Below are 24,338 nucleotides of genomic sequence, written 5' to 3' on the forward strand. Positions count from 1 at the left end.
TTTCAAAGTTATGCTGTAGGTTTATTTTAACATTTTGCTTCATACAATTTTAAGTTGCCATACAAAACTCGTATCCATATACACAACCACCTGCCCTTTAAAAACCCACAAAAACACAGAGTCGTTCTGCGCCATGTGGATTCTATCTGAGACGCTCAAGTCACAGTCTTGGGAGTCCTCAGGAGAACCTGCATGCCAGGAAGTAAGTCAGCATGGCTCCTATGCCACCTCTTCCATCGGGGAGTGTACAGACTTGGGTGAGCTTGTTTCCAACGAGAGTTAAAAGGCATAGAAAGTTGTCGAGCCAAAGAAAGAATGTATTTTGCCAAAATATTTGATATATACTTGGCTTTGTCTGCCAAGTATATAAGAGACACATGTGGCGCAAAACAGGTCAACACAAATGGGACTAAGAAAGACCTACTACATGTAGCATCCCTATGGACTGAGAAAAATATGTGTACACAGATATACATATACATGCATACGTGCATATGTGTATCCTTTCAACTATCCGAACTGTATTTGAAAGTGTGCTTCAAATGTTATCAGGTCATAAACCATTACAGAAGGAAATTAGTGATCCTTGAGGAGCTGGAAAAGGGAAATTAGGTTATGGTTCATTCCCAGAGCCTTGGGTGAATATGGTGGTGGATAAAAGTTGGGATAGTAACAGGATTTTCTAGAGCACACAGGAATGAAGTAGGGAGACAAGGCATAGCAGGTTTATGAGTAAAATATGAGGCTGATGAGCAATCAGTAATTTGGCAGAGATGTCACTTATAAGAAGAGGGATATAGAAGACCTACTTACAGAAAAAGTCCTCAGGGCTAGAGATGCATGGTTTTGTCACTGAGTGGTATCTGACTCTTTTGACCCTGTGGATTGTAGCACACCAGGCTCCTCTGTCCATGGGATTTTCCAGGCAAGAATACAGGAGTGCGTTGCCATTTCCTCCTCCAGGGGATTGTCCCAACCCAGGGATCAAACCAGCGTCTCCTGCATTGCAGGTGGAATCTTTGCCAGGTGAGGCACCAGGGAAGGCCCATGATGCATGGTCAATGGCAAAGATGCAAAATCAGAACTACCAGGAGAGCAGAGGCACGGATGAAACATCACGGTAATGAAGATACAAATGTGGTGTAAGGAGAAAATAGCACCTCAGCCCCCAGCCACCTCCAGGGGCCTCAGGGCACTCTGCAGCAGGTGTGACAACCTGGGGACCAGCCTCCTCTTTGGTCTCCACCAGCTTTGACCTTAAGCACTCAAATGAGTCTTCCTGGGGGAAAGATTCTCAGAAATTGATTTTTACTCTATCCATTTCATCACTGAAAGAAGATGTTACGGACAAAATTTTCCTGACACAGGGAGCCACCTCATGGGGTGTCCTGGTAAACAAGGAAGGTACATTAAAGGATCCAGAACTCAGCAAGCTAGGCCACAGTAAGGCAGAGTCTTGAGAAGAAAAACAGCCGGGTTACCCAGTGGATTAGTAGGGACCTATTTCTGAAGACGTCCTGCAGGTAGGCAGAAACCAAGACTGAACCTTAACCAGAACTGGTCCCTAGCATCTATTCCCATGTCCAGCCAAGACCACATCCCACGAGAAAGTGGAGAACAGGCTGGGGAAGCATCCCTGCTCTGATGGCAGTGGCTGTAGCTGTAAGGACTCCCGATGGGAACTGGATTGTCAATCAAAGGGCAGGCAGAAGGGAGTCTACCATGTTCTAGGGATTCCTTACATATGACTCACTGTGTTAGACTGTCATTTTCTGTCATCTTCTTTAGTTCCTGCCACACTTTGATGAGGGTAAATTTATAATCCTTATTTAAGTGACAATGAAGCTGAAGTTCAGAGAGATTAGCTATTTCATTTTAAAGCACAGAGTGATGCCAAAGTATGGACCCAGAAACGCCTGACTCCAAAATGTATGATGTTTTCAACAAACCTACTGGGTTCCCTGAAGGATTTCCAAATGAGTTCATTAGTTCTCCACTCAATGCATCTTATGTTTTGACAAGAACAACAAAGAAATAGAAAATATCCAGATGTTTAAAACTTAAGCAATACATTTTGAAATAACAATTAAATCAGAAAACGTTTTTAAATTATGAGGAAAAGAGACATGTCAAAAATTTTAAGAGCTGCAGCTAAGGTAGCACTCAGAAGAAAAATTATAGTACTAAAATGCACATAAAAGAAAAGAAAATGTACTGCGAACTCAGTGATCTAAACTTCCATCTTACAAAGCTGAATAAGGAAATGCAAAGAAATTAGACTCTCCCTATCTCTAATAATACAAAGAAAAGTAAAACCTAAATAAGTAGAATGAGAAAATCAACAAAGTTAAATGTTGGTTCTTTAAGAGTAGTATAAATGATCATTCCCAAGCAAGACTAATCAAGTAAAATTCAAGTGAGAAACAAACTGTCAGCATCAAGAACAAATAAATACATTTTAACTGGCTCCTACATAAGTAAGACACAGAGGTGAGGAGAAGCAAGGAAGAGGATGAAAAAATGTACCTGTTTTGAAGCAATCCAGAAAAATCACATTTCAGATTCTATTGTATTCAACTTAATCCAACATACATCCATTAGAAGAGAATATAAGGACTATCAATCTAGTACTATCTGCCTAGAAAGGGCAAGCACATGAATTTTTGAAATAAAGTTGAGTTCGAATTCATTCTCTACCTTGACCTAAATATATGCCTTTATATAAACTTTCTGAATGTGTTCTTCTCATTTAACAAATGGAGGAGAGTAATATCAACCTCACAGGGCTGTTGGAAGGATTAGAGATAAAACACCAAGCACAGGAGTGACTTACATCCTGCAGAATGTAACAAGACCCATAACCACGGCATCTATAGTTTATCTGTAGGAAAGATACAAAAATATATCCTGAGATAAGGTCATTCATTTTGATATCTGACCTTTGCTGAAAAGTCTGGGCATTTATTTTTCTTGACAGGCCAATATTAGCAATATAAAAGAATCATATGAAAAATAAAATAAAAAACCATATAAAATTTCCACTCTAACTTTATACAATAATTAATTTTTCTTGACTATTAGATCAAGATAAAAACTATGCCAATAGCATAAGTTATTTTAAGATTCTGGAGGAAAAGGCTTCCATCCCTGGTGTTAATTTTATGACAAAAGTTTCCCTCCAAAGTCCCAACTTTCCACCAGCACGTCTCCTGAATCGAGTGTGTTGATCTATACTGCCAGGGCTCAACCATGCTGATTGACTCATCTGCATGACGAATCCTCAGACTCTTCGAAGAAACTGGTCACGGCTATGATGAGAAAGAAAAAAGATCAAGAGGCAGTATGATACACCTTGGTCAACTCGCCAATGAAAGAAGGCCCTTCATTAACAGCAAAAGTATGCATGGACCACTTAGCATCCACACAAGTTCCTTCTGCTGCAGTGACAATACCGAGAAAGGTCAAGTTCAAGAGTGAATGACTGAAAGTACAGCCCAATTTAGCTTCATTCATGTGCAAAGCCATAGAAATAGATAACTGATGTTTGATGATAATATGTGGAGATGGGAATGAATGTCTGGCTCAGACATGTCACAGATAGGTGCTGTGAACCTCAGCTGATGGTCAAGAAACAGCAGAAGCAGCAACCAAAGAGGAGAGACCCCATATTTTCCATTGAGGATTTGTTTTCTCTTCAAAAACTTCCTGAGGAAGTGTTGTGTCAAAGCATCAGGCAGCAAGAGGTCATAGACTCTCTAGAAGAGGGCTGGTTGCTGTCAGCGAGAAGACCACGATTCTTTGCACAGAATACATCCTATAGCATCAGCAGGTGAATGACTCTCGTTTTCATAAAAATCAAATGACAAAGCAACTTAGTTCAATGGGAGTGGCTGGCACTTAGTAGAGGGGGTTGTCTAGTGGGGGTAAGTGGTTGCTTAAATTGCAGTCAAATCTGATTTTGTTAAATGTGAGTCAAGAAAGAGAGAGAGTCTTAGAAGTAGCTAGCAGCATCCCTGGGCTTCTAGGACGGGCCATCTCAGGCTCATCTCTAGCCCTCTGTCGTGACCAGCTGGGCACGTTGGCTCTAAAGAGAGTCATCCATCCTCACCAACACTGTGATCTGGGATCCACCACATGAATACGTGTGTGTGTGTGTGTGTGTGTGCATGCTCAGTCATGTCTGACTCTTTGAGACCCCATGTCTTACAGCCCTCCAGACTCCTCTGTCCATTCTTGTCTACAAGAATACGGGAGTGGGTTGCCATTTCCTACTCCAGAGGATCTTCCCAACCCCGGGGTTGGACCCTCATGTCTTATGTCTCTTGCACTGGTAGGTGGGTTCTTTATCACTAGCGCCACCCGGAAAACCCACATGAATACATTCTAGGTGGGAAAAGTATCCTCATCCTCAAGGAAATAATGCTATGGAAGAGGAGTCTACAGTCGACATCTATATCTGTGACATTCACTTTGAGCTCCCCTAGAGACAAGAAAGTTTCTTGCAAAGTTGTCAAAACATTAGATACAACAGTTCGATACAACAGGAAACTGTTAGCTACAACAGGGGACCCTGAGGGTCTGGTTATGCTGAATATATCATGACCTCATGGTTGCAGCAAACCAGCAGTGATTTCAAATATGGGCCCCAAGTTTAAGGTCACATGAACTGATGCTTGAGTGACAGGGGCTGGCTTCCCATGTAGGCCACTCCACAAGTCCAGGTGGGAAGGTATACTTGATTATTTTGGCAAGGTGAAGGATGAGTGAGCTCACCCAGAGCCTACGGTTTGGGCCATTCATGAAAAAAATAAAAAGGGTGAATGGTTAATGCAAGGAAAGAGATAAATGAGTTTTGTGAATGACTCACTTACATTCCCTACTCTTGTCCTGGGTTTTCGTATTCCATTCTCTTAATGCAAAAGATCTTTAAGTAACTTAGACTGGTCAGATGTCTGCCATGTCTCTTTTATAGTTGTTCCTTTGTTCTGTTTTCCTATCTAACTGCTTTAGAAAGCTTGTGTTATTTTCTGGCAGTTTCCAGAGAGAAGCCGGCTGCCTGATGGGAAATTCAGGTCATTGGAGAGACAAAGGCTTCAGCGCATGTTCCTTGAATCTGTCCTCCTGTGTTTCTGACGTGGTTGGTGGGAAACGCTGGTGACAGGGAAGTGACGGGAAGCATTTCAGCTTTGACATTCTTTGAGAAAGTTCTTCTCTCTGCACCTGTTCTATGGGAACTCTCTGTCCCATATCTATCTGTCACATATGGGAAAATTTCCAAAGATGCTTTTAGCACAGGTCTCTGCCTGGAGTTAAATACTGACCACACATCTTAAAAATAGTGAGGGGTCTCAGTTATGATAACAGAGTCGCAGGCGATTTTAAAAAATACATACTTGTGGCTTCCCTTGGTGGTACAGTGGATAAGAATCCACCTGCCAATGCAGGGGACATGGGTTTGACCCCGAGTCTGGGAAGATCCCACATGCCGTGGAGCAAATAAGCCCACGTGCCGCCAACTACTGAGCCCTGCGCATCCTAAAGCCTGGGAGCCACAAGGAGAGAGGCCACTGCAACGTGAAGCCCGCACAGCACAGCTTGAGAAAAGCCCACATGGCAACATAGACCAGCACAGTCAAAAACAAACAAGTGAAATTTTTGAAAATGAGAAAAAATAAATAAAAATATATACCTATCTGTAATTTAAACTTTCCCCCAATAAATGTGTTATGGGTAAACAGTTTTAAGATTCTACATTTTTTAATTAGAAAATCATAAAGCTTGCTCTTTATGATTTGAGACTTGAGACTACGGCTGCAGCTGCCACTCTACCCAAGGGGGCTGACCCCCAAGGGTCAGGGAGGCCAAGCTAGGAAGTCTTAGAAATCACCCTGTCCATTCCCATGTTACAGATGATGGAGTGAAGTCCAGAAAGGGTTGGGCTTTAAGGAGAATAAACGTGGAGACTTGAACTCAGGCCTCCTGTCTGCTGTGAGTGTCTGCTTAAAGCCCCCCTGAGCACATCTGAGAGTTGGTGTCTAGAGGAGCTAGGCAGCCAGGGGAGCTGACCAGTGTTTGTGGCTGTGTGTAAGCCACCAAGTGTTAGGCATCTACAACTGAGACCCAACCAAAGAAACCTCACCTGCAAAATATGCCAAGTCACAAGGCTTTTATAAATCCTTTGCTTTTGGCAACATGTGCTTCTACGCCCTTAAAAGTCAGGAGCTCTGGGTCAGGCCTCTCACATGGGAAAGCAGGAAAGATGCCCTCAAATCTGGGTCACCTTTAGAGGCAAATCACTGCTTGAGTTGCATGGGGAAGGACGAGGAAGTGACGGGGAAGTGGACATCAGAAGGCCACTGGCTGGAAATGGCTTCTGGGCTAAGCTGGGAGAGGCGCGGAGTTCACTGAAGGTCACCACCCATCCACCGTCAAGGCCCAAGGGAAGCGTGTCTGCACGGGGCAGGAAAGCGTTAGTTACCTGATATTATCCTTGCAGATAAATCTGACATTCCTTTGATTTAAGATGGATTTCAGTTCCTTTATAGAGGAGCCAGAGCATGAGTCACTGGAGGAAAAAAGAAGAAAAGTGTTAAAATAACAAGGGCTCACAAGCATTTCCTTGGAGTCGCTTGGTTTCTTCCAGGAGGCGGGCCCTGGGCAAGGCCCTCAGATGAAGCTGTGAAGGGGAGGGAGCTTCAGAGAGCTCACAGGTCCACAGCAGAGTCAAAGGTGTGAACTAGGTAGAGACCTACCACTGAGATACAAGTAAGAGACTGTTGAGTGAGTGAAGGTCGCTCAGTCGTGTCCCACTCTCTGCCACCCTGTGAACTTAGCCCATGGGATTCTCCAGGCCAGAAGACTGGAGTGGGCAGCCTTTCCCCTCTCCAGGGGATCTTCCCAACCCAGGGACTGAACCCAGGTCTCCCACATTGCAGGCGGATTCTTTACCAGCTGAGCCACAAGGGAAGCCCAAGAATACTGGAGTGGGTAGCTCATCCCTTCTCAACCTGGGAATCGAACTGGGGTCTCCTACTGAGCGGACTCTTTACCAACTGAGCTATGTTGGGATGGAGTAAAGGTAGAGTAAGGCCCCATTCATTTCCTGAGCCAGTCTTTTCTCAGCGCATTCATCCCTGTGACTGTGGATTCTTTCATGGACTGATTCCTAAAATAAGCCTGAGAATATATATGAGAACAAAGGAGTAACACATACCTGGGAGATTTTCCAGGGTCATGTACCAGCCAAGCCTGTAGTGTAACCACTGGCCTCAAATTAGGGGCTTCCACTCGTCCAAATACGCTAAGATAGAAGAGACACAGAACATTGTTAACCCCAAACTGAATTGTTGGAGCACCCACAGCCCCTGTGAAAAGTCATCGGGCGGGGTGTCACTGGTTAGAACCTACCGTTTGGAGGTGACCCATGATTTGCATCAGAATCAGCCACCTTTACTTACTCAGGATGACCCCAAATGAGTAAGATTCTCAAAATAAGGTTCTTCATCTGTACAGTGATGCTGATTCTTTAAACACTTGCTGTTCCAAGAAGATACAGTTCTCTTACACTTGCTTAGACCAAGGTAAGGAGCTCATTAGAACTGCAGAATCTCTGCCCACCGCCACCTGCTGAATCCGAGCCAGCAGCCCAACAATTCCTAGGTGATCCCCACGCACACTGAGTTGGAGAAGCATGTCGTTGAAAGACCCCTATGTCCTGTTCTGACCCCAGCCCTTTCCCCATTAGGCTCCACCACTCCTGTTACAAGTACCTGGGCCCCTAATGTCCGATTACACAATTCTGGCATGTTCACACTTGCACCCAAAAGCCCGCAAGGTTGGGGTCAGAGGAAGACAAGCAGACAAAGGCTTCCTGGTGGACGCAAACATTAACAGAAGACAAGAGGGGCTTCTCCGGTGGTCCAGTGGTTAAGAATCCGCTTGCAATGCAGGGAATGTGGGTTCAAACCTTGGTTGGGGAACTAAGATCCCACATGCCATGTGGGCAACTGCAACTAAGACAGGATGTAGCCAAATAAATATTAAAAACAAAAAAAAGAGGAAAGAAGGAAAATTCATCTGGGGGCACCTGGAGTGCCTGGTGGTGGTGCTTAATCACTCAGTTGTGTCCAGCTCTTGTGACCCCGTGGACTGTAGCCTCCCAGGCTCCTCTGCCCACGGAGAGGAATATGCTGGAGTGGGTTGCCATTTCCTTCTCCAGGGGATCTTCCCAACTCAGGGATCAAACTCACATCTCCTGCATTGGCAGGCAGATTCTTTACTGCTGAGCCACCTGGGAAGCCCCTGGGGCACATTAATATATGTTCCCTCGTCTCAATCAGCCTTATCCAGGGAAAGGCTGGAGAAGAAAGACTGGAAAGGTCATCAATGTGGTAGAACCTGTAAGTACAGAAGGGGGTCAGTGAAGGAAAGCCAGAGTGGGACCAGAGTCAGTGGTGTGGGTGAAAGGAGATACTCACCCAGCACTTTTTCTGTCTGGCATGTGGCTCAGCATTTTTCATACACCCTCCCAGTCCATCTTCACAACACCAGCACCTCCTCAGGTACAGAGAGACTAGTGGGGCCCTACTAAGGTCACTCAGGTAAGATGTCGTGACCTCTGGAATTCCCGCTTTTAACCGTGACAATAAACTGCTGACGCTGTCTGCAAAGACGGAATGCAGGTCAAAGGCATGGGAGGGCCCCTGCTGTTCTCAGCAGCAGATTCACTGGGATCCATACTGTCCAGGGAGGAGAGAGGAGTCCAGGGTAGATGTGTGTGGATGAGAAGACTTTAGACAGGCAGAAGGAAGGAGGGGACAGGTCATGTGTGGAAACAGGGTGAGCAAAGGGAATGGGCAGGATGGAGTGTTCTGAGAGAGAGAGCGGGCATGCTCACTCAGCCAGTTGTGTCCAACTCTTTGTGGCCCCATGGACTGTACCCCACCAGACTCCTCTGTCCATGGGGATTCTCCGAGTCAGCCATTTCCTCTTCCAGGGGCTCTTCCCAACCCAGGAATTGAACCTATGTCTCCTGTGTCTCCTGCATTGGCAGGCAGATTCTTCACCACTGAGCCACCTGGCTGGGAAGCTCTACAGGAGAGAGAGCAGGCCTCAGAAAGCTAAGAGGAAAAGTTGGACCCCGTGCAAGTACCTTTAGAGAATTTTAAACAACGGAGAAACTGGACAAAAGTGTTGCCTTAGAAAGACAAAAATCTCACCATAGAATACATTTTACCTTTTTTAGCCCACATCTTCAGTCCTGAAGTTCGACATGAAAAGTATATTCTTCTAAAGGCAAAAGAGCCAGTAGGAGACTGTGTTAACCCTAACCCACAGGAGGCAAAGAAATAAGTACCTGTTTTTATCAAAAGCGTTCTCGAGGGATCCATCGAGCACCACCTGGACGGTACCACAGGCATTTTCTGCAAACTTAAAAACAGAAACACCATTCCTCAGCATGCAAACTTAATTCCAGTCCCCTGCAGGTCCATCCCAAACAGCTGGTGAAAGAGGAACTGCCCGTAGAGTTCTACCTCAGACAGGCGAGTTCTACCTCAGACAGGCGAGGTCTAAGTAATGTTTACCCCAAATTACTGGAGGGCATATGCTTCCCTCTGGAGTTCTGGAAGCCATTGTTCCAATCTGTGTCTGAACAATGAAGTTCAGCTTCATCGCTGCTAAGTTGGCGGTTCAGAAGGCAGAAGTCCAGATGAGTAAGAACAGCATCATTGCCGGAGAAGGACGGTAACATTGCTTTCCTAACACCAGGCAGTGTAGACACCACACATCTCATTCAGTGGGAGCAGACACTTCAGCAGTAAAAAAGGAAGAAAGAAAAAAGAAAAGGCCAAGGGAAGAGAAACTGTGACAGACGGCGGCCCTGAAGGCTGCACAGGCATAATGAGGAATGGAGAAGGGATGAATGCGTGGGTATTTTTGAGCATGGGGTTTTAGTTCTTCATACAACAAAGATTCGGCTGGAATCTTCCCTAGACACTGGGGAAAAGAAGATGAACAAAAGTATGCGATCTGAGGAGGGGAGAATGAATACATGTCTATGTGTGGCTGAGTCCCTTCACTGTTCACCTGAAACTGTCACAACATTGTTTGTTAATCGGCTATACGCTAACACAAAATAAAAGTTGAAAAAAACAACACTGTGCAATCTACTATTTCTTCCAGGAGGCCCACCCAGACCCCTGCGACTATCTCTGCATCCCCTTCTCACATTATCCACTCTAGGGCATTGTGATGGTGACTTTAACGTGGGGTTAGCCCCTGGGACTGAGAGTTGTGAGCCTGGCCATCCCACCCACCTCCGCAGTGCTGGAGCCTTGCAGCCAGGGCACTGTCCAGAGTGAGCGCCCAGGGGAAGTCCATGGACAGAGAAGAGGGAAGGAGAGCGAGATGTCCAAATACCCCGTGACGGAGAGCAGGGAGGAACCGGCAAAGGTGTAACAGAGGATGACAAAAACCAAGTCTTAAAGAATGAACAGGATTTCGCCTGGTAGGGGTTGAGACAGGTGCACACAGAAAGGCCAGGACAGGGCTCCCCTGGTGGCCCAGTGGTTAATAATCTGCCTGCCAATGCAGGGGACACAGGTTTGATCCCTGGCCTGAGAAGACCCCACGTGCTGCAGAGCAATGAAATCCACACACCACAACTTCTGAAGCCCCTGCGGCCACAGTCTGTGCTCCCCAACAAAAGAAGCCAAACCAGTGAGAAGTCTTTGCATTGCAACTAGAGAAAGCCCGGGTGTAGCAATGACAACCCAGCACAGCCAAAAATAAATAAATAAATAAATAATTTTAAAAATAAGCACAAAAGCAGCTTAAAGTAAGGCCAGAAATATATAGACAGAGGGGAAGATGGTATTCCCAGCATGAATTCTGGATCTGGAGTCAGACACCTTGGGATAAACACCCACGTTTGCCACTTGCAGCATCTCTTTAGTGGAATGCTTATTTACCTGCAGCTCCATTTTGCCATCTGTAAAATGGGTATGATACTCAAGGTGCCTGCTTCACAGAGTTCTTGCGAGGATGCATGATTTTAACCCACATAAAACCCTGAGGACTGTACCTAGCACACAGTAAATGGTCTGCAAATGTAGATTATTAAGACTGTTCCAGGAATCTAAGACTGGCCAATACCTGGATCAGAGGATTCAACCAAGCCAGAGGTGCCTGGCAACCAAAGCCCCCAAAAAAGGTAGAAGCAGGGAATCTTCATCTAGAGCCTGAGACCTTCCATGAACGGCTACAAATTACATGTGAAAATCTTCTGGCACGTGATTACGAACATTTTTCTCAGGAAAGAACCATAAACTTTTGTTTCTAAAAGTTTAGGGATGCTCCCTTCTCCAAGTGAATTAAAACCAGCCACTGACTGGATGACTTCCTAAGCTCTTTGGGCTCCAAATTCTAGACTTTCACTTGTGGTACTTAGCCTTTTGTTTGTTTGGTTTTCTTTATAAAGTAATTATTTTATTTTAATTCATTTTTAATTGGAGGATAACTGCTTTACAACGTTGGGTAGGCTTCACACCGTACAACATGCCAATGCTAGTGAAGTCGCTCAGTCACGTCCGACTCTTTGCGACCCCATGGACTGTAGCCTACCAGGCTCCTCCATCCATGGGATTTTCCAGGCAAGAGTACTGGAGTGGGTTGCCATTGTCTTCTCCAGGGGATCTTCCAGACCCGGGGATTGAACCCAGGTCTCCTGCATTACAGGCAGACACTACCGTCTGAGCTACCAGGGAATCCCAAACAACATGAACCAGCCATAAAAATACATATATCCCCTCCCTCTAGAGACTCCTTCCCATCCCACACCCATCCCAACCCGGTTCTTACCCTTTGGGACACCAGTTCCCAGAATACAGAAACATAGTTGGTGTTGCAGTCTTTCTTCCTGTCTGGGCAAGACTGATAGTTCAAATCTAAAAGACATGGTTTGCAGAAAAGTACTTAAGGTGGGAGAGAAAAGGCATAATTCATCTCTGTTCTTTGTGGGCTGTCGGATCACAGTGGAGTCACTTTGCGCGGCATCACTGCCAAGATGGAGGACGGAGAACGGACACCTCTCGACCCAATTTAACTAAGTGCCCCCTGAATCCCTTCCAAGTCCTCAGCTTACCATCCACGCCCCACACAGGAACACAGTGACCAGCTTTGAGTCATCATTCTGGGAAACTGAAGCAAAAGCTCATCTGACAGAGACAAGCGCCCAGGAGTATTTCCAGTTCCAGGAAGAACTGGAGATCATTTCCTCCCTCACTGCTTTCATGCCCACACCCTTAGGCTCAGATACCCTCAGAGTCTTCCTACATACACCCCATCCAGACAGGCTCAACTGTCAGGGAGGAACCACAGACATAAGGCAGGAACACGCAGTTTCTGTGCTACTTCTACCGAGGATACCTGCCGTAACACACCAACATTTATTTGTATTGCTTTTTATTGAGGTATAGCAGAGGATGAGCTGGTTAGACAGCATGACCGACTCGATGGACATGAATTTGAGCAAACTCTGGGAGACAGTGCAGGACAGGGAAGCCTGGTATGCTGCAGTGTATTGGGTCGCAAAGAGTCGGACACGACTTAGCAACTGAACAGCTGCAACAACAAATAATTGACAAATAAAATTGTAAAATACCTAACGGATACAATGTAATGACTTGATATGCAAACATATTGTGGAAAGATTCTCCCTCATCAGGTTAATTAGTGCATCCATCACCTCATATTCTTTTTTTTTTTTTTTTTTTGATGAGAACTTTGAAGTCCTTATGGCGAAAGCTGAGTGCCGAAGAATTGATGCTTTTGAACTGTGGTGTTGGAGAAGACTCTAGAGAGTCCCTTGGACTGCAAGGAGATCCAACCAGTCCATCCTAAAGGAGACCGGTCCTGGGTGTTCATTGGAAGGACTGATGTTGAAGCTAAAACTCCAATACTTTGGCCACCTGATGCGAAGAGCTGACTCATTGGAAAAGACCCTGATGCCGGAAAAGATTGAGGGCAGGAGGAGAAGGGGACAACAGAGGATGAGATGGTTGGATGGCATCACTGATTCAATGGGCATGAGTCTGAGTAAACTCTGGGAGTTGGTGATGGACAGGGAGGCCTGGCGTGTTGCGGTTCACGGGGTCGCAAAGAGTCACACACGACTGAGCGACTGAACTGATGGCTTCTGTGGTGGCTCAGCAGGTAAAGAATCCGCCTGCAGTGCAGGAGACCCCGGTTCGATTCCTGGGTTGAGAAGATCTCCTGGAGAAGGGAACAGCTACCCACTCCAGTATTCTGGCCTGGAGAATTCCACAGACTGTATAGTCCATGGGGTCGCAAGGAGTTGGACATGACTGAGCAACTTTCACTTTCTTTGAAGTCTTACTGTCTCAGCAAATTTCTATTATATAATACAGAGTTAACGGTTATGGGCACCATGTTACACATTAGATTCTCAGATCTTATCTGTCTAATAAATGAAAATTTTTACCCTTCTTTCCCTATTTCCTCCACTTCCAACCCCTGGAAACCACTTATGTAGTCTCTGTTTCTATGAGTTCCTTTTTTTTTTAAAGATTCCACATGTAAGTGATACCATGCTGTATCTGTCTTTTTCTGTCTGGTTTATTTCACTTAGCATAATACCCTCCAGCTTCATCATATTGTCACAAATGATGGGAATTTCTTTTTTTTAAGGCTGAATAATATCCCATTTTGTGTGTGTATATACATATATATATCACATTTTCTTTATCCAACACATTTGACTACACAAGCATTTATTGAGTATTATGTCCTGGAGACAGAGAGATGAGTTAGATAAAAGTTCTGCCTTGAGAGGCCCAGTGATCTGCTATAATCAAATAAATCAGAGAAAAGTCAATCTGGGTTGGGGGTGGTGTACAGCAGCAGGAGGGAAGGTGATGTTGAACCTGGTTATGAAGGATGAATAGGAGTCTTCAGACAGATGAGCTAGAGAAAGGGGCTCCATGTGGAGAAAGCAGTGCACAGGCGTGGGGTTTAGAATGATCCTGGCAGAGCAGAAAGGATGGGGAGGGGCTGGACTGATGATCAGGTGCATGAAAGACAGAATTCAGATTTTATCTTAGAGGCAAAAGAGAGCTGTTTTGGTTTTAGGTACGAGACAGAAGCAGTCCCATTGTGAGCCAGATGGAAGCTGACCTAAAGGGGTCAGGGGTGAGCAGTCTGTCCAGCAAGAAAGGAGAGGATGTTAGTGAGCTGGATTCAGGCAGTGGTAACAGACACAGGAAGGAAAGGCTAACTGCCAGGTAAATGACTAGGTGGGGACTGATTGGGCACGGCAGAGGAGGGCGGAATGAGAGTGAAGGCACAGTCTGGCCTTGTGTCAGCAAGCAGGCCCTGGGGGTGTGGAGACGCCTCAGAGCCCTTTCTTGTGCCCCAGAAGTCAGACACGTGGCAGCCGCCTGTCTCCTCTGCAGGTTTGTGCACAGCTGACCCTACAAAAACACCCATCTTTCTGCTTCCCTCTTAGTATAGGTTGAATCGTGTACGCCCCAAAAGATGTGTTGAAGGGTGTTTGCAGATGTAATCAAGTCACAATGAGACTACTACTCCAATTAAAATAAATTAATTAATTTTAAAAAATGAGACCGCTAGGTTGGGTGGGTCCTGGTCCCAGAAGCCTGAGGTCCTTATGAGAAGGGAGGTTTGGTTACAGAGGCAGAAAACACAGAGGGAAGACGCTATGGAGACGCGCAGGAAGAAGACAGCCATGTGGGGATGGAGATGGGGGCAGAGTAATGCATCCATGAGCAAGGTTTTCCAGCAAACACCAGAAGCTGGAAGAGTCAGAGTCTCTCCCCTGGAGCCTTCAGACAGAGCACGTCCCAGCCGACACCTTGATCTAGGACTTATAGCCTCCAAAAGTGTGAGAACATAAATTCATATTGTTTGATGCCGCATTCATTAGATCATGGAGAAAGCAAGGGAGTTCCAGAAAAACACCTACTTCTGCTTCCTTGACTACGCTAAAGCCTTTGACTGTGTGGACACACTGAACCATGGAAAATTGTCAAAGAGGTGGGAATACCAGACCACCTCACCTGTCTCCTAAGAAACCTGTATGCAAGTCAAGAAGCAGTGGTTAGAACCGGACATGGAACAGTAGACTGGTTCCAAATTGGGGAAGGAGTATGACAGGGCTGTATACTGTCACCCTGCTTATTTAATTTATATGCAGAGTACATCATGTGAAATGCTGTATGAGTCAAGCTGGAATCGAGATTGTGTGTGTGTGTGTGTGTGCACTCAGTCGCTCAGTTGTGTCAGACTCTTTGTGACTCCGTGGACTGCAGCCTGCCAGGCCCCTCTGTCCATGGGATTTTCTCAGCACTAATACTGGAGTGGGTTGCCGTGCCCTCCTCCAGGGGATCTTCCCGGCCCAGGGATCAAGCTTACGTCTCCTGCACTAGCAGGCAGGCTCTTTATTACTGAGCTACCTGCCAAGGGCCATATCGACAACCTCAGATATGCAGATGATACCAATCTTAATGGCCAAAAGTGAAGAGGAACTAAAGAGCCTCTAGATGAGGATGAAAGAGAAGAGTGAAAAAGCTGGCGTGAATCTCAACTTTCAAAAACTAAGATCATGGCGTCTGGTCCCATCACTTCATGGCAAATAGAAGGGGGGAAAGTGGAAGCAGTGACAGACTTTATTTACTTGGGCTCCTAAATCACTGCAGAGAGTGAATGCAAAGATGAAATTGGAAGACTCTAGCTCCTTGGAAGGAAAACCATGACAAACCTAGGCAGCATATTAAAAAGCAGAGACATCACTTTGTTGACAAAGGTCTATTTAGTCAAAGCTACGGTTTTTTCCAGTAGTCATGTATGGATGTGAGAGTTGGACTCTAAAGAAGGCTGAGTGCTAAAGAATTGATGCTTTTGAATTGTGGCGTTGGAGAAGACTCTTGAGAGTCCCTTGGACTGAAGGGGGATCAAACCGGTCAATCTTAAAGGAAATCAATCCTTAATATTCATTGGAAGGACTGGTGCTAAAACTCAAATAATTTGGCCACCTGACGTGAAGAACTGACTCATTAGAAAAGACCCAGATGCTGGGAAAGACTGAAGGCAAAAGGAGAAGGGAGCAGCAGAGGATGAGATGATTAGATAGCATCACTGGACATGCTCAATGAACATGAATTTGAGCAAACTCTGGGAGATAGTAGAGGACAGAGGAGCCTGGGGTGCTTCAGTCCCTGGGGTCACAAATAGTTAGACATGACTTGGTGACTGCACAATAGCAGAAATATGGTTCTTCATTACGGCAGCCTCAGGAAACTAACATAACTACAGGTGTGGGCTTGACCGCCGATGACAGAAAATAAAGCTCTAGATCAGAAACCTTCCAGGATGAGGAAGTAATCCTGAGGGTTCTCATAATAATTAAATGCATTAAAAACAAAATAACACAAATTGAAACAAAAAGTTTTCCATGTACAGATGTAAATAAATACTGTGGAGTCGAAAGATAAATTTGAATCATCTCCAATAGAGGCAAAAATGTTGATGATAATGAAGTGAACATACATTTTGTAAGGTGCTACAACGGTGCCCCTGTTCATAGGGTTTCATGAACATAAAGTTCACAACCACATCCAGAGAGAAGTCTCTGAGTTTTTCACCTACCTCCCGCCCACAAGGATATCTCCCCCTTGCCACCTGCTCATTAGATAAAAGTTTAAAGTCACAGGGGGAAAAAAAGGAGAGAAATTTTACAATAAAGAGAAATCAAGTACCTAAAAAGCAGAATAAGAAGTTTCTTTAAAAAAAAGGAATTAGAAGGTTACAATGGAAACTATCATTTTCATAATAAAGCAAACAAACAAGGCAAAATTAATGTAGCAAAAAATAAGGAAAAAGCATTTAAGCCAGACTGTAGAACAATTAAAACATAAATTTAGGAATGGAAAGACAGCAAACAAAATAAGGGGAAGAGGTTAAAATCAATAAAAACTGAGGCCAAAGAAGAAGGAAGCTGACAAAATTAAATGACCTATACGGGATTCAATTGAAAAGAAAGCAATAATAAAGAACTCTAAATGGGAAATAGATGAGAAGTAGATGTTTATATACTTTTCACTTTAAGAAAGAATTGAAGTGGGAAATTGAAAAAAACTTAAAAAGTTTAAAGGAAACACATTGAAAAGCTAAAAGGATTGAATGAATGACCATCAAAAGCTAAAGCAGGTGGACTCTACCATAGCGCTGCTGGGAAGCCCAACTTACAACGAGGGGAATTTAAAAAGGAAAGCAAGAAATATGGCGAAAACTGAAAGTTAGCCAAAAAGAAAAAAAACAGAGAGACATATTTATATGTCATATTTCTGGGTGGAAAGTCTAGATTAAAGATGAATTGAAAATTACAAAATAAAAACACTAGATAAAAATATAGAAGACTTCAATCTTGCATGAGGAAAACCTAAGCAAAATAGGCAACCCAATAGCCAAATGGGACAGGGTTGACAGACTTGCCGGCATTTCTGTGGGCAAAACACAGACGATAAACAGCATTAAAAGAAAAACAGAAGCTGGAAAAACAGATATGTGACAGAAAACAGGCAGGATGTCACGTGGTGAAGAACACAGATCCTTCAGCCAGTAATCCGGGGTCTGCTCCAGCTCTATCGCTCACTAGCTGACAACTTACTCAGCGGCCCTGGGCCTCAGGCTTCTCATCTGTACAATGGGATCATCGTAGGAGTCCTGAGGGATTAAGTGAGCAGATCTTCATACAGCATACAGAGCAATGACTGGTACTATTATAAGTCCCAATAAATAGTAGCATTCACTGTTGACTTATATCGAACTTCTTTAAGAAAGCAATAAACATCCCAATAAAAGGATTAATACATATGAGCTGTCAGTTAACATCAGAAATAGAAATGTCCACCATTAAATACACAAATACGCTGAGCCTCAAAATCAAAGGTAGGCAAACAACAAGGTCCTATGGTATAGCACAGGGGACCACATGCAATCTCCTGGGATAAATCATAATGGAAAAGGATATTAGAAAAGAATGCATACGTGTGTTTAAATGAGTCACTTTGCTATACGGCAGAAACCAGCAGGACATTGTAAATCAACTATACTTCAGTTTTAAAAATTGGAGACGCTTCCCTGGTGGCGCAGTTCAGTTCAGTTGCTCAGTCGTGTCCAACTCTTTGCGACCCCATGGATTGCCGCATGCCAGGCCTCCCTGTCCATCACCAACTCTCAGAGTTTACTCAAACTCCTGTCCATTGAGTCGGTGATGCCATCCAACCACCTCATCCTCTGTCGTCCCCTTCTCCTCCCGCCTTCAATCTCTCCCAGCATCAGGGTCTTTTCCAATGAGTCAGTTCTTCGCATCACATAGCCAAAGTATGGCAGTTTCAGCTTCACTATCAGTCCTTCCAATGAATATTCAGGACTGATTTCCTTTAGGATGGACTGGTTGGATCTCCCTGCAGCCCAAGGGACTCTCAAGAGTCTTCTCCAACACAACAGTTCAAAAGCATCAATTCTTCTGCACTCAGCTTTCTTTATGGTCCAACTCTCACATCCATACATGACTACTGGAAAAACCATAGCCTTAACTAAATGGACCTTTGTTGGCAAGATAATGTCTCTGGTTCTTAATATGCTGTCTAGGTTGGTCATGACTTTTCTCTCAAGGAGTAAGCATCTTTTAATTTCATGGCTGCAGTCACCATCTGCAGTGATTTTGGAGCCCAAGAAAATAAAGTCAGCCACTGTTTCCACTGTTTCCCCATCTATTTGCCTTGAAGTGATGGGATCAGATCCCATGATCTTAGTTTTCTGAATGTTGAGCTTTAAGCCAACTTTTTCACTGGTGGCTCAGTGGTGAAGAATCCACCTGCCAATGCAGGAGACACGGATCAATGCCTGATCCAAGAAGATCCCATATGCCAAGGAGCAACTAAGCCCATGGGCCCCAACTATGGAAGCGCATGTGCCCTGGAGCCCGTGATCGCAACAAGAGAAGGCATTGCAATGGCAGGCCAGCACACGGCAACTAGGGAGTAGCCCCCATTTGCCACAACTGGAGAAAAGCCCTCACAGCAGCAAAGAGCCAGCACAGCCAAAAACAAATAAATAAAGTTATTTTTTTTAAAAAAGAGTGCATCCTTTTTGTGTTTGGAAACAGTGTGCATCTGGGTTGAAGAAGCCACCACAGTAAGTTTTTTTTTTTTTTTTTGGAAAGTCAAAAGCAATAAAATAATATAAAGGATAAAATATATAAAGTAAAAAAAATAAAACAATATAAAGTAAAAATACCCACATTAAAAATAAAAAGAGAAGGATAAAAAGAAGTGAAGGTGTAATCAGACTTTCTGAGTAGAAATACCTTCCTGCAGGGAGGTGTTCTAGGTCTTTCTAGGAAGGTACAGGGACCTCTCATCTCTGGCAAAGCCACCCACAGCCCGAGACAGAGAAGTCCAGCACCTGGCCACTGGGGGCTGTTCTGCAAATCAAGGACTTCCACCTGGTTCCCCGGAGGCTCCTCCTGCCTGAGAATTCTTTGGTCCCGAATGATGCCCTTAGAGAAAGCAGACCACCAACCATTCTGAAGCAGGCTACACCTTCCCTCAGAAAGGAGAGAATCAGGAAGCTTGGACAGTCCCAAACCCTGAAGTCATTTTGTTCTAGAAAACGTGAGCTGGCCTACAGAACACTGTCTTCCATCAGCCCGAGTTGTCTCTAAGGGTACAGGGGCCCCTGTCGGAGCACTAACTGGGTGCGAGGCTCCTGCATCCTGTGTGTCCCCGGGGCTGCCCGAATCTCACCAGAAGAGCCTGGCTCTCCACACCAGCTGAGGTCGTCTGCAAGGTGACCCAACAGCGTATCCTCCAGCGTCCACAGGCGCTGCTGTTCCGCGTATGCATGAGCCAGCTCTTTTGTTTTGCTCCAAAGGACTGCCTAGGAAAGAATAAACACAATCTATTATTGAGATCGATTTACTAAGTTGAATAAAAACACCAAATGTGCATCTTTTTTAAATGAAGGAAAACATGGGAAACATCACGTAAATGACCTGTATAAGAGTAAGTACTGTGGGCATCATCAATGTCTGTGAGTGAGAGGGTGCGTGTGCACATGTGTGTGTGTGTGTGTGTGTGTGTGTGTGTGTGTGTTCTCTAGGTCACAATGTAAAGTGAAGTGATTTTTCTGGATTTCAGTAAAAGAGCCGGAAAGCTCCTAATCGGTATCTTATAATAGGACTTCCCTGCTGGTCCAATGGTTAAGAAACTGCCTGCCAATGCCGGGGACACAGGTTCGATCCCTGATGTGGGAAGATCCCACATGTCAAGGGACAACTAAGCCCATGAACCACGACTACTAAAGCCTGCACCCCCCAGACCCCCACTCTGCAACAAGAAAAGTCACTGCGCTAAGGAGCCCATGGACAGAAACTAGAGAAAAGCCCGAGCTCAGCAACAAAGACCCAAAATTAAATAAATAAAAATTTAAAAATAAAATAAATTAAAAAGTGCAGCCAAAAATTAAATTTAAAAAAAGTTAAAAAATCTTAGAATTTTTAAAGCTCCAAACACATCTGGGGAAGGAATTAGGAAGTTTCAAATTCCTAAAGTTCTTGGCAAAACAACTTTTTCTACATGCCATTTTCTGGCAGAACTGCTCGTTGGTTCTTAAAGAGCTCTATAATCCCTGCTTTCCCCCTCAAATCTCCCCTAGCCCCTTACAAACAAAGGAAAAGAACAAACACGGTGAGCTCTCTCAGGGACCCTTGTAAAGGTCCCTTGTAAAGTCGAATTTCAGAACCATCTTCTGTTCCGTGGATCTGTTCATTCTCAGTAGGAGGCAGTGGATGGGGCACTTTGAAGCCATGCCCTGGAGTCACGCTGCCTGTATAAAGCCCAGCATCACTGTTCACTAGCTGTCTGACTTCGGGCGACTGAAGAATCTCTAAGCCTCACGTTCCCCATCCATAAAATGGTGTGTGTGTAGTCGCTTCAGTCGTATCTGACTCTCTGTGACCCCATGGTCTGTAGCCCTCCAGGCTCCTCTGTCCATGGGATTCTCCAGGAAAGAATACTGGAGTGGGTTGCCATGCTTCAGGGGCTTCCTTGGTGGCTCAGATTGTAACAAATGCACCTGCCATGCAGGAGACCTGGGTTCGATTCGTGGGTCAGGAAGATCCCCTGGAGAAGGGAATGGCAACCCACTCCTGTATTCTTGCCTGAAGAATCCCATGGACAAAGGAGCCTGGTGGGCCACAGTCCATGGGGTCACAAAGAGTTGGACATGACTTAGCAACCAACGCTTGCCATGCCTTCCTCCAGGGGGTCTTCCCAACCCAGGGATCAGACCCTGGTCTCTTATGTCTCCTGCACTGAGACCCTGGTCTCTTACCTCTCCCGCACTGGCAGGTGGATTCTTGACCTCTTAGCTACCATAGATAATAATTGTAAGGAACAAGATGCTGAGATGAAATGAGACATGCAAGTCATGTGCTTGTCTCCTGTCAGTGGTCCCATCGCTTATTCAGCCAGCGTCTCCTGGGTGGTAATCTACGAGCAGCTCCCCTGTGAAGGGCCTTGTACGTGTACCAACCAGAGCGCCATAGTAACTGCAGCTCTAACAATGGGAGGAGACGTTGTAATTTGTGGCGTTAAGGCTTCAGGGCTGCAGGAAGATGATTTGGGGCACACTGAATTTTCATCTTAAACGTCAATTTTAGAAAAGATGCACTCCATGGGAGCGGGGAGTTCAGGATGGAGAGGACACATGTATACCTATGGCCGACTCATACTGATGTATGGCATAAACCATCACAATACTGTAAAGTAATTATCCTACAATTAAAATAAATAAAGTTTTTAAAAAAGAAAAGATGCACTCTGTTATAGACCTTTTCCAGTATAAATAGTGTATTAAAATCCAGGCTGTCTGGCTCTAAATCTTGAACCCTGTACATTTCAGCTGGGCACTTTCAGGATCATCAAACTCAGTCATCATGGTCCCCAAACTCACGAAGTCTCGGTATTCTTTCTGGTGAAATGGAGATACTGATGCCTGACCCGCCTATTTCACAGGGTTACAGTGAAAACCTAACAGGATACGGTTCAGAGAGTCCTTTGTAAGCAAAAAGTCCACTCAGAAAATTCAAAAAGGCATTGCTGTTACCATCATCTCTATCACCAGAGGTCAGGGAGAGTTTTGAATTTTATCAGGTGGATTGCTTTTGTTTGGATTGGGTTGGGATTTATGTTAGGTTTGTTTGCCTGATTTTTGGCCAACTTCCCTTTCTTCTTTCTACATCCCCAATTCTCTCTTTCACCTCCTGTCCCCCGGGGTGTCCTGAATCCCTGTGACATCCTGCTCTCCCAAAGGCCCACAAGCTCCCTCCCTGTCAATCAAGCCTACATCCTAATATCCAACTTTCCTCTTCCTTCACCTTGATCATGACCGCTTCCCTTTGGCTTTTACGTTCAGTGTTTAAATCCGTAACTTGGCCCCAGTTACCTTGTGACAAGGCACAGTAGAATATTCCAGGTCGATCAGTGGTTTGTAGTCTTCTTTTGTTGCTTTGCAGGGATCCTTGGAAATGAATGCACTCGTGAATGCCTGCCTGATCGCTTGGCAGTTTCTGCGTCTGTGAGATAAGCCAGGAAGCAAAGTCAAAGATGAATAATTTGATTTCAAATATATGTTTAGAGCGCAAGGCTTCCCAGGTGGCGCTAGCAGTAATGAATCTTGCTGATGCAAGAGATGCAGGAGATGCGGGTTCCATCGCTGGGTAGGGGAAGTCCCCTGGAGGAGGGCGTGGCAACCCACTCCAGTATTCTTACCTGGAGAATCCCAAGCACAGAGGAGCCTGGTGAGCTACAGTCCACGGGACCACAAAGAGTTGGACACGACTGAGCACACACACACACCAAAGAAGTCTCACTGAGAAAGTCACTGTATGCCAAGCGGTTCATCCACACCACTGCATCTCATGTGTACAGCGTCCTTATGGGATGAGCATCAGCCTCCCTGCCCTACAAGGTCCCTGCCCTCATGAGGCTCCTCTCTGTTCAGAGAGACAGATCGGAAACAAACAACCAAATAAGCTAACAAAATAAATACAGGTGATGATAAGAGTGTAGGGAATCAGTGGGGAATTTTGGTGCAATGGCCACCTTAGGAAGGCTGGTCAGGAGATGGCTCCCTAAGACTAGATGTTGGGAAGGGGTCTGTCCAGGCAGAGGGCACTGCCAGTGCAAAGGCCCTGAGGCAGAAAAGAACTTGCTGATTTTGAGGAGGTGAGGAAAGAACAAGGGGAGCAGGGGGGAGAAGTCAAGTCAGAAAATTAATCGAGAGGAGATCACCCGGGCCTTTCAGACCAAGGAAACAGTTCCGAATCTTACCTAATTTCCAGGGGAAGACGGTGGGTAGGTGGAAGCATGGAGGTGCCCTCAGGTGACTTGTGTTTTTTTAGAAAAATCATTCTGAAAAAAGCCTGTGCCGGCCTCAAAGATGGAGAGAAGTCTTTGAAATAGAAACTCGAACCCCATGGCCCCCTCCAAACAGCCCCTGGTGGAGAGCAGGCAGGCAGGAGAGGCAGCAGAGATGGAGGGGAGGAGGGGGTGCTGGAGGGGACCCAGCTGGACCTTCCCCTTGTGAGTTTGTGTTGCAAGTGAACCTGAGCCCTTCAGGGGGGCAGGGAGTGGGTTTCCATTGGCAGAGCTCAGCTGTTGTCATCAGGACAAACTCTGGCCTTTGGACTTGGCATTCCAAGTATAATATCAGATCAGACAGCTGGACCCAGGAGGGTAAGGACGAGCCTCCAGTTTTTTATTCCCTCTGAGCCTGTGTTGTTGTCCCTGTAGGGCACTAGCCAAGCCGCCATTCCAAGGGTCTTCTGCCTCCTTGACTCAGGCTGGCCAAATTAAGTGGCTCGTTCCTTCTGATGAGCCCAGGAATCAGAGAATATCAGCGAGGTGCAGCCCCTATGGCCTTCCTTGGTGGCTCAGCGGTAAAGAAACCACCTGCCAATGCAGGAGATGTAACAGACGCAAGTTCGATCCCTGGATCGGGAAGATCCCCTGGCGAAGCAAATGGCAACCCACTCCAGTATTCTTGCCTCTTGGGAAATCTCATGGACAGAGGAGCCTGGCAGGCAACAGTCCATGGGGTTGCAAGAGTCGAACACGACTGAAGAGACTTAGCACATGAAGGATTACCCCCATCCCCTATGCCTCCTGGCAGCATCTAGGGAAAACCAGCCTCCTTGAAACTTGGACAAAATCTCATAAAACAAGTCCGAATCC

General features: G+C 45.4%; 1 protein-coding gene across 1 annotated transcript in view; it reads right to left on the reverse strand.

The window, feature by feature from the left end:
- CD38 (CD38 molecule) overlaps positions 1 to 24,338 on the reverse strand; it is a 56,492-nt gene continuing 32,154 nt past the window's right edge. The window contains exons 2-8 of the mRNA XM_081591571.1: positions 22,549 to 22,678; positions 19,848 to 19,980; positions 11,860 to 11,945; positions 9,356 to 9,429; positions 7,214 to 7,300; positions 6,479 to 6,565; positions 1 to 3,308 (exon numbers count right to left, since the gene is read on the reverse strand). Coding sequence (XP_081447697.1) covers positions 3,281 to 3,308; positions 6,479 to 6,565; positions 7,214 to 7,300; positions 9,356 to 9,429; positions 11,860 to 11,945; positions 19,848 to 19,980; positions 22,549 to 22,678 — 625 coding nt within the window. The 3' untranslated portion in view covers positions 1 to 3,280. The remainder of the gene's footprint in view (positions 3,309 to 6,478; positions 6,566 to 7,213; positions 7,301 to 9,355; positions 9,430 to 11,859; positions 11,946 to 19,847; positions 19,981 to 22,548; positions 22,679 to 24,338) is intronic.

The sequence above is a fragment of the Giraffa tippelskirchi genome, chromosome 1, assembly GCF_054371585.1.
Source record: "Giraffa tippelskirchi isolate mGirTip1 chromosome 1, T2T-mGirTip1v1.2.pri, whole genome shotgun sequence".
Classification (NCBI taxonomy): domain Eukaryota; kingdom Metazoa; phylum Chordata; class Mammalia; order Artiodactyla; family Giraffidae; genus Giraffa; species Giraffa tippelskirchi.